The sequence below is a fragment of the Oncorhynchus gorbuscha genome, linkage group LG17 (genome assembly GCF_021184085.1).
Source record: "Oncorhynchus gorbuscha isolate QuinsamMale2020 ecotype Even-year linkage group LG17, OgorEven_v1.0, whole genome shotgun sequence".
In the NCBI taxonomy this organism is placed as follows: domain Eukaryota; kingdom Metazoa; phylum Chordata; class Actinopteri; order Salmoniformes; family Salmonidae; genus Oncorhynchus; species Oncorhynchus gorbuscha.
The window spans coordinates 11,769,128-11,778,862 of NC_060189.1; the positions used below are offsets into that span (position 1 = coordinate 11,769,128).

Genomic DNA, 9,735 nt, shown 5'->3' on the forward strand with positions numbered 1-9,735 from the left:
GTAGCTATCGACGTTTTAAAAAATCGTGGCGGGAATGGCCTTCCATGCAAAACCTTGATCATCTGCCACTCTACTAGGCAAGCCCGTGCATGGGTGTCTAAGAAACCCCATCGATGAGAAAAAAAACTCGCGGCGTGAACGGGTATTCACTAGTTACCACTGCCACAAAGTCATAAACCCCGCCTTGTTCTATAATTAATATTCTTAACATGTTATTTTGAACCTAAACCTAACCACAGTGCTAACCGGATGTCTAACCCTAACCTTAAATTAAACCCCAAAATCAGTTTTTTGTTTTAATTAATGTTTACGAAATCCATTTCTAAATCATTTTTACTTTGTGGCTGTGGTAACTAGTAGAAACCGCGTGAACGTGGCAGCCATTTTACATCCTCAAGAGTGAATGAGTGGAGCCGGACCAGTGCCGGGAGTTTTTACACTTTTTCCTCTTTTAATTCTCACATTTTCCTTCCGAAACAGTCAACACCATACAAGTTGGTGATCCATCGGCAGGTATGATGAATACTACTAACTGGTCACGTGATCATAGTACAATGTATAGCTAAAGTCTCTGAGCTTGTGGTGTTTCAAACAATGTGGAAACTGGTGGTTGGGACGGGTTCTACAGACCGGCTTTTTGAAAATGGACTCTCCCTATGTGGCGGCACGTTGACAAACCACGAAGCTAGCTAGCATACTACAAGAAGGCCTCTGTTAAACCAAAGATGCTGGTAACATTAACCTATGACATTCGAGCCAAATTATGTCAACCAGCAAGTTACATATGAGCGATCATGTTTTTAATTTGGCTAGATAGCTAATTTAGCCAAGTGAGCTAATTCTGACAGATCAGGAATGACACATGTTCATTGTCACGGGCTAGCCCAGCCCGTGGCTAACCCAGCCTGCCAGGGAGCTATCAGTAACGCGTGAGCGTGCAAACTTCAAGAGGATTGTCTTCTGCCATAGTTTTAATGCAACTCGCGAGCTAGTTCTTCAGCTAACCAATGTTGGCTAATAAAACATTTCATTTCATCCCGCCAACGTAGCAAACTGGCATGCTTAGCTAGTAAGGTTTGTTATTGCGACTTGACAGCGTGAGGACTATCATTAGCTAGTTAGTACCGCATGCTATTATTTAGCTAACGTTGGTTAGCTAGCTAACGTTAAGTTGTTGGGCTATATACAGTATTTGGATAACGCAGCTAGCTAGTTGACGTTGGCTAACGTTAGGCCACAATGCTAACTTTGCGTTTTTGGTTGATATAGATAACTACTTAGCAACCCAGCTAAATGGATTAGTTCGATATTGGCTGCAATGAAGACTTGGCATGAACTGAAATAACGGGAGTTCAATTTGACTTACATTTATGCTCGCTAAGTTTGCATACTAGTTAATTCAGTGGCTTGAGACAACGTATCAAACATTTTGTTATAACCATTGTTGATAGTCGACCACGTAGTATACTCCTGTACACATGCTTGTTGACCGGCTTGCTAGCTACCGGAAACTGGTGGTAGTTACACTGCCGAAGGAACACGTGTATCAACTATAACGTTAGTTAGTGCTGAAGTCAGCAATCAGTAGACTAATTTAGCAATCAGGCCAAGCCCTTGTAAATGTTGGTTAGCGTGTTGTGCAAATGTGTTCTTCAAACCTAGTCAAAGGCGGGAAATGAGTAATTGCGTGTACACACGTTTTACCATGTAGCCTAGCTAACTCCTCACAAATGGAAATTAAATTAACGTATGCAGTTAAAATTTAAAAAAAAAATGGTATTCATAAGTGTCAGCATTATCAAATTTGATAGACATGCAAAATCAAATATTGTAATTAAAATGTGACCTGATTCCACTGTAAGGGACCACATGGACCCATGTGTGCCTGTTGAACATGACATCCCCCAAAAGCTCTCAACAGCCTTGCACTTGACCCAGCATTAATTTGGCTCATTGCATTTGCACAGATTTCTGGAGACATGGCCACAGAACATATTAATGGAAATGGTCCAGAAGAACCAATGGATACCACTGCTGCAGTTACCCATTCTGAACACTTCCAGACTTTATTAGAAGCTGGTTTACCACAGAAAGTTGCTGAAAAACTAGATGAAATTTACATAGCAGGTAAGGCACACTGAATACCCAGCATATTTGTATACATAATTAAAATTTTGCTATTGCATGTGCTGTCATGTATTACATTACATTTTGAATGTGGGAATTGGGATCCTCAAGCAACTTTTTGTGGTTTCCTACCAAAATGGGTACTGCAGTGTTATGAAAAAAGAGAATTTGGACACCACCAATATCGGTGTGAAATAAATGTCATGTCTACATTTCCGTTGTCTTAGAGGTACATCTGGGCAGAGACCACTGGTGACACGGCCAGTGTTGTGTTTAAGAATTCAAGTGTATCAGCACAGATGAGCGGCGAGTTAGGCCACAGTTCGGCGGAGGTCTCTCTGTACAGTCTCAGGCAGAGAATTCAGCCAGATGGGCGCATGCAAGAACAATGGCAGCAGCTGTCGGTGGCTGGGACAGGTGATGGGTCTTCCAAGAGCAGAATGTGGACACGCTCATTAGGAACGCACAGTGCAGAGGACTGTTACATCACATCTGTTGTGATTAGTTCTGCAAGGGTTGAAGGTGCTGTTACTCAATGCACTTTGTCCAAAAAAACTGACAATGTTATCTGAAGTATGACTGCATTATTCAAAATTTCAGAGATCCCCAACGCAGTTATAGCCACAAAAATAAGAACTTTGATACCTCCAAACATGCATTGTGGCTAGATGCGTTTTGAGAAGATATCCTGTAGTTCTGTTCCTGCTAGTAATGGATGTTTTCTGGTGTCTCCTCAGGTTTAGTATCTCACAGTGACTTAGATGATAGAGCGATCGAGGCTCTGAAAGAGTTCAACGAAGAAGGTGCTCTGCAAGTTCTGTTGCAGTTCAAGGACAGCGACCTCTCACATGTCCAGGTATGTTTGGAGGGGGGGCGGCGTAGTAGAAGTTGGGTCAGCTGCATAATTAGTATGAAAATGTATGCTCACTACTGTGTCGCTCTGGTTAAGAGCGTCTGCTAAATGACTCAAATGTAAATGATTAGACTGCACTGTGCGTCTTTAAATGAAATGCTGCCATTTCACCATCTAAAGCAGTGTTTCCCAACCCTGGTCCTTGAGTACCCCCAACAGTACACATTTTTATTGTAACCCTGAAGTAGCACACCTGATTCAACTTCTCAACTAATCATCAAGCCCTGAATGAGCTAAATGAGGTGTTTGTCCAGGCTACAATGGAAATATGTACTGTTGTGGGTACTTGAGGACCAGGGTTGGGTAACACTGCTATAAAGTATATGTATATTTAGTTAAATTTGTTATTTTTTTACTCAACAGAACAAAAGTGCCTTTCTTTGTGGAGTTATGAAGACATACAGACAGAGGGAGAAACAGGGGACCAAAGTCTCAGACTCCAGCAAAGGACCAGATGAGGCCAAAATCAAAGTATGGTTTTAACAAATATTCTTGAAATAAGCAATCGTAGAGATTTTATAAAGGTATCATTATTTTATGACGTGCAGTTGTTCTCTGGAGGGTGTTTGACCTGAATTATGTTATTTAAATGAACAGGCCCTACTGGAGAGAACTGGCTACACACTTGACGTGACAACGGGTCAGCGGAAGTATGGAGGCCCTCCCCCGGAGTCGGATCACTCAGGGACACAGCCCACGATCGGTACAGAGGTATGTCTCTACAATATTTAAATAGTGTTTGATTAGTGTGTAATAGTTTTCCTCAGTGTGGATGGTGTTTCTGCATTCTGTGTCCAAATGATGAAATCATGTACTTTTTCCTGGAGTGACTTCAGTTGCATTGATGGTTTACCGCTAAGATCTGACTGGACACATTAATTCTGTATTTTGGAGATTTATTTTAACAATGTTTCTTTCACACCAAGATGACCTCCATTTTGCTATCATCTCAGATTTTTGTTGGCAAGATCCCCAGAGATCTATTTGAGGATGAGCTGGTACCTCTGTTTGAGAAAGCTGGGCCCATTTGGGACCTGCGTCTGATGATGGATCCACTCAGTGGCCTCAACAGAGGTTACGCCTTTGTCACTTTCTGCACTAAAGAGGCGGCACAGGAGGCTGTCAAGCTGGTATGAAACTCTTGTGGTAAACTTCTCTCCTGACAGAACAGTAGGAATGGAGAATTTAAGCCCACCCAACCATGTCATGAACTCTCTTATCCTCTCCCCACAGTGTAACAACAATGAAATTCGACCCGGCAAACATATTGGCGTGTGCATCTCTGTGGCCAATAATAGACTGTTTGTTGGTTCCATCCCCAAGAGTAAAACAAAAGATCAGATTGTGGAAGAGTTTGCTAAAGTCACAGGTAAGGTTGAATGATACTCTGGACATTTTGAAGAGCCAGTCATGTTGTCTTGGCAAAAGTGATCGTTTCCTTGGCTTAGCAGTAACTTTGACAACTGTCTGTAGATGTTGCCTTACTATCACTGAATGCACCAATCATGATCAAGCACTAGAGCAGGGCTGCCCAATCCTGGTCCTGGAGGGCCAAAACACCTTTGTTTTTTGTTTCTGGCAGTTAATTGCACTCACCTGGTGTCCCAGGTCTGAATCTGTCCCTGATTAGAAGAGGATGAAAAACAGTGCTTGGGCCCTCCAGGACAAGGATTGGCAGGCCTGCACTAGTGTGTTAGATTGCGTTTTATTCTGAGTTAAGAGTTATGTGAGGGCTATATTTTGTAATGTAATAGTTCATTCCCAATGTGATGGTTCTGTGTCCAAATGATGAAATGCATATATTCTACCCTGGAGTAAATCTGTTTACGCTGATAGTTTACCGCTAAGATCTGACTGGACACTTAACTGGGCACAAATCAACAGTCTCTCGAGACTAATGTCCAAAGAGAACAGCTGTGTCAAATAAAGGAGACACTAAATGTTTTGAGTAGACTGAAGGGAACATTCTTTGATTGCATAAAGTCTTGAATGTGAAATATTCTCTTCTGGTGCCAACTGTTGTATGCTTTTCAGTAAGGTACTCAGAGTTCAACTTTTTGACTTGGCATTGCATATGGAGGAGCTAGAGCGAGCTGTCTGGTGCACTGGTCACTGTTCAGCTAGGATACCCTTTATGCCTTTCCCATTCTGCCCCTCTTTCAACAGAGGGTCTTAACGATGTCATACTGTACCATCAGCCAGATGACAAGAAAAAGAACAGAGGCTTTTGCTTCTTGGAATACGAAGACCACAAAACTGCAGCTCAGGCCCGCCGCAGGCTGATGAGTGGCAAGGTCAAGGTGTGGGGGAATGTGGTGACTGTGGAGTGGGCCGACCCCATAGAAGACCCTGATCCTGAAGTCATGGCCAAGGTATGGGGAGCAAAGATAACATGGCTCATTTTGCTTGTGAATAAATTGTGATTTGATCTTTGTTCTGTCTATCCATAAACTTGTAGACGAACACTGATTTGTGTTGGAGGCTGTTGACCAAGGAGTAAGAATAGAGCCAGAAACGGATTTACGGGATTGATAACCCACCACTACTTTTCCCCTCCCAGGTGAAAGTGCTGTTTGTCCGGAACCTTGCGAGTACTGTAACGGAGGAAATACTTGAAAAGGCCTTCAGTCAGTTTGGGAAGTTGGAGCGGGTGAAGAAGCTGAAAGACTATGCCTTTATCCACTTTGAGGAGAGAGACGGAGCAGTCAAGGTACAGGCTGGAGTCTTTATATTTCTCTAATGAGAGTATCACGAAATTGTGGTAAAAATGGCAATTTTTTTTGAAAAGTTATTAAACTTGCATCTTGACAGGCTTTGGCCGACCTGAATGGGAAAGACCTGGAGGGAGAGCACATTGAAATAGTCTTCGCCAAGCCACCTGATCAGAAGAGGAAAGAACGCAAAGCCCAGAGGCAAGCGGCTAAAACACAAATGTAAGCAAACCATTGATTTGCAGTTATTCGAGACCTTCATTATAGTTACATTGTTGGGCGGCCTTTCATCATTGAGTTCTCTTGAGTGACTGAACAGAGAAGTTTAAAACATGAAAAACATAAAATTCTTGTGTCCTGTATGGTTACTAAACAAGTGTATATCCTCTCGCCTACCCATTCTTCACAGGTATGACGATTACTATTTCTACGGCCCACCCCAGATGCCACCTCCCACAAGAGGCAGAGGACGAGGTGGTGGCCGTGGTGGCTATTCCTACCCCCCTGACTACTACGGCTATGACGATTACTACGATTACTATGGCTACGACTACCACAACTACCGGGGCGGCTATGAAGACCCCTACTATGGCTATGAGGACTTCCAATCTCCCGGCCGAGGACGATCCCGAGGCGGAGCCCGTGGTGGTGTCCTATCCTCCCGGGGCCGTGGAGCCATCACGCCCAGGGGCAGACTAGGGGGTTTCTCCCAGCGAGGAGGAAGTGGCCCTGGATCAAGCAGAGGTGTGCAGGGGACCAAAGGGGCACTGGGTAAATGGGGACTAGCTGTGTTAATAGTCAAAGCAAATCTTTGCCATCAGCTATATGTTAAATGAAAACATACTATTTGGACAGGACTTTTTCCCCCTTAACTTGAATTACCTTTTTATACAAATATAATTTTTTTCCTGCATTTGTCTTCCTTATTTGGCATAAATTGACCCAATGTGTGTGAGAAGCCTAGAAAAGTAAGAAATCAGTCATACAGATGGACCCATTTTTACTTTTGAAAGCTGGGCTAGATGTCCCTCACATTAAATTGGGAAAATGTTATGTACGCAAATGTCTTTAGCTTTATGTCCAAATGATGAAATACTTTTATTCTATCCTGGAGTAACTCTGGTTACGCTGATAGTTTACCGCTAAGATCTGATTGGACACTTTGGACATTTTAGGTTATTATATACATGAAGACTTCCTCAGATTTGTGTCCATTGATGGGCAAGTATGCTTATTCTCAACATTTGAAGACAACTGCCTTGACTGATGTCACCTTTCAGAGCACCAACTCTGAAAGGTCTGTTCCTCTGCATATTTAGATTAGCATATATTTAAATCCACATATTAGGATTACCCTGAACTAGTTTTATATAATGTTAAATGATTGAATGTCATTAGTGATGATTATATTCTGTATCTGTTGCTTGGCCAACAGGGAAAAGGGCTCGAGGCCGATCCTGACCTGTCACTATGAAGACTGACCTACTGTGTTGGGTTACACCAGAAGCGGCAACGGATACGGATGGATAAGTCAGCGAAATGGTCCAATATTCCAGCCTTACAGAAGCATCTCCCCCAAACTGCCACCTAAACAATCACCAGATTATTTAGATACACACACACACACACACACCCTCCCCTCCCCCAATGCCATTTTAGATAATTATTGAAGAATTTGCACTTTTTAAGTTTTAGTTTGAAGTGGCTCAAAGGAGCTTGATGCTATTGTATATTTTTGTGCTAATCGGAATTTTTATTGTCGGAATATCCATGTTAATCTTAATCGTTTGATTTGGATGTTTGAAGAGAACATCTGCAGGTTTTGGGTGTGACCACCAGGCATGGATAAGTCAGGCATTCCAGGAAAGTGGTTCTTTTCAGAACTTGTCTTTTAAAGGGTTGGTTAACTACCTCAGTACAGAGGTTTAAACTACCCTGCCTGTACTGTAAATAGGGAAACTATATTGATGAAAGCAGGGCTTGTTTCCTACAAAATATGCACAAGAGCAGCAGAACAACCGAAAGTACTTAATGTAATATAGTAATTTTGTTGCAGTTCTGACACTGCAAACAGTCAAACTGGCCGTGCAAAATAATTGCATATGATGAGCCTGAACAAGCCCTGCTTTTATCCTATTTTTAACTGAATTAGCTGCCTTGCTTATTCAGATTATTGTAGTTACTGGTTGTATAGTTTGGAAAATGTTACTTTTGTAAAGGCTTGAACATCAACGAAGGCATTAACTGCCTTTGAAAAAGCCCTGCAGTGTCCCTTTGCCACTCCAATGGATTTAAAAAATAAAAGAATAGAACATAATTATGTTCAGTCAGTTACACCCCCCCCCCCCTCCATTTAGTTTAAAAGAAATGTCCCAATCATGTGAAATCTTGAACAGTCCCCCTCTAACTCTAAGCCAGCTACTATTTAGTTAAGCCACTTGATTGAAATGAATTGCCCGTGTGCCTGTAGCTGTTTCAGGGGGGTGGGGGATCGTTGTCATTGTGGTCAAAGGGATACTGCAGCTATGATTTGTATTCCATGTATAGCAAAAAGGATACCGAACTATTCATCCGGTTTTGTACACAGTTAACTCCCTCAATAAAATCATTACAACCACCTTTTGAAAAGATGTTAGCAGTTTTAAACCATTGTTGGTGGCCAACAACGTTTTTTGCATTCCTGCAAATAAATTGTTTTATACTGTAAAATGGAGGTGAGTGTAACTTATTTTTGTAATAAAGTTTTTGATTTCTATCTGTGTCTTACTCTCTGTATGACTTTCTGTTGAACCATCTCAGTTATGCACTGATTATAGCATAGAATTGTAACATCCTTTCTGATTCACACAACACAGTAAGCACTACTTTCTCATGCAGGGATTCTTCAATTAGAGGCACATGTGTACTGTCCTGTGATTTCAATTGAATCATTACGTTGATCAGTACTTGGCAGTGACACATCGGTTTTGTTGTCAGCCTGCTGCAACATGAAATGAGCGTTGTAGAGATTAATATATGCTTTGCTTTTAGAATATTGTGTATCTTCATCGTTATGATAGAAGGTGATGTCTACATATAGGCTATAAAAAATAACGGCCAACAATGTTGCGTGAATCTATAATGAACCGGAGGTGACAAGCATGGGGAAGACCGACTCCAGTTATTTTGATGACGAAAACACATGTTGGGTGTATGATTGATATTCATAAATACAAAGACCGTGAATGCATGGGGAAGCTATTGTTGACATAAGCAATTCTTCCGCTAAGGGACAGCTCGAAATGTAATGAAGGGACATGGGTGTTCCAAAATAGGGGTGAGCTTTTTTTTTTTTTTTTGGCGGGGGGAGGTTGTCTTTGTGGGGGGCGGCACAGGGGAGGGTAGTGGGTTTTTTCTTCTCTGGTTTAAATTCACTCTTCTGCACATACTCTCCCTATAAACAATAGCTTGACTTTTGATATTACCATAATACGTTTTAGAAACATTTGTGAAGGTTTGGTATGGTGTGACTATTATTAAGCTTTAGTTACTGCAGGCCTATGATAGGAAGGCAGTGCGCCCTGGCTCTCCAACTGACTCTGACAGTTGAACTTTAGGCGAGGAACACTCAGACTTGACATAGGATGTCGGTGGGCGGAGCCGGGAGGGTCGTCAGCGAAATGGGACACACTTGGTTGTCCGGGCGTGTCCCGGGGATAAATAAATCAAATCCAATTTTATTTGTCACATACACATGATTAGCAGATGTTAGTGCGAGTGTAGCGAAATGCTTGTGCTTCTAGTTCCGACAATGCAGTAATAACCAACAAGTAATCTAGCTAACAATTCCAAAACTACTACATTATAGACACAAGTGTAAGGGGATAAATAATATGTACATAAAGATATATGAATGAGTGATGGTACAGAGCGGCATAGGCATTATACAGTAGATGTATTGAGTGCAGTATATACATATGAGATGAGTATGTAAACAAAGTGGCA

The 9,735-nt window shown here is 41.9% G+C and overlaps 1 protein-coding gene across 4 annotated transcripts; it reads left to right on the forward strand.

Annotated features, from left to right (window-relative positions):
- Positions 1–354: 354 nt before the first annotated feature.
- Positions 355–8,506, forward strand: LOC124001746 (heterogeneous nuclear ribonucleoprotein Q-like). Of its 4 annotated transcripts, none has more exons than XM_046308776.1 (12): positions 355–513; positions 1,968–2,127; positions 2,865–2,983; positions 3,404–3,511; positions 3,638–3,751; positions 3,994–4,170; positions 4,274–4,409; positions 5,207–5,412; positions 5,601–5,750; positions 5,852–5,973; positions 6,161–6,522; positions 7,187–8,506. In XM_046308776.1, the coding sequence occupies exons 2-12, from the start codon at positions 1,980–1,982 to the stop codon at positions 7,210–7,212; spliced, it is 1,668 nt and encodes a 555-aa protein (XP_046164732.1). In that variant the 5' UTR covers positions 355–513; positions 1,968–1,979; the 3' UTR covers positions 7,213–8,506. The 4 variants fall into 4 exon arrangements, with proteins under 4 accessions (XP_046164732.1, XP_046164734.1, XP_046164731.1 ...); XM_046308775.1 differs by lacking the exon at positions 355–513 and adding an exon at positions 713–731; XM_046308777.1 differs by lacking the exon at positions 355–513 and adding an exon at positions 713–731 and having other exon boundaries at positions 6,161–6,495.
- The last annotated feature ends 1,229 nt before the right edge of the window (positions 8,507–9,735 follow it).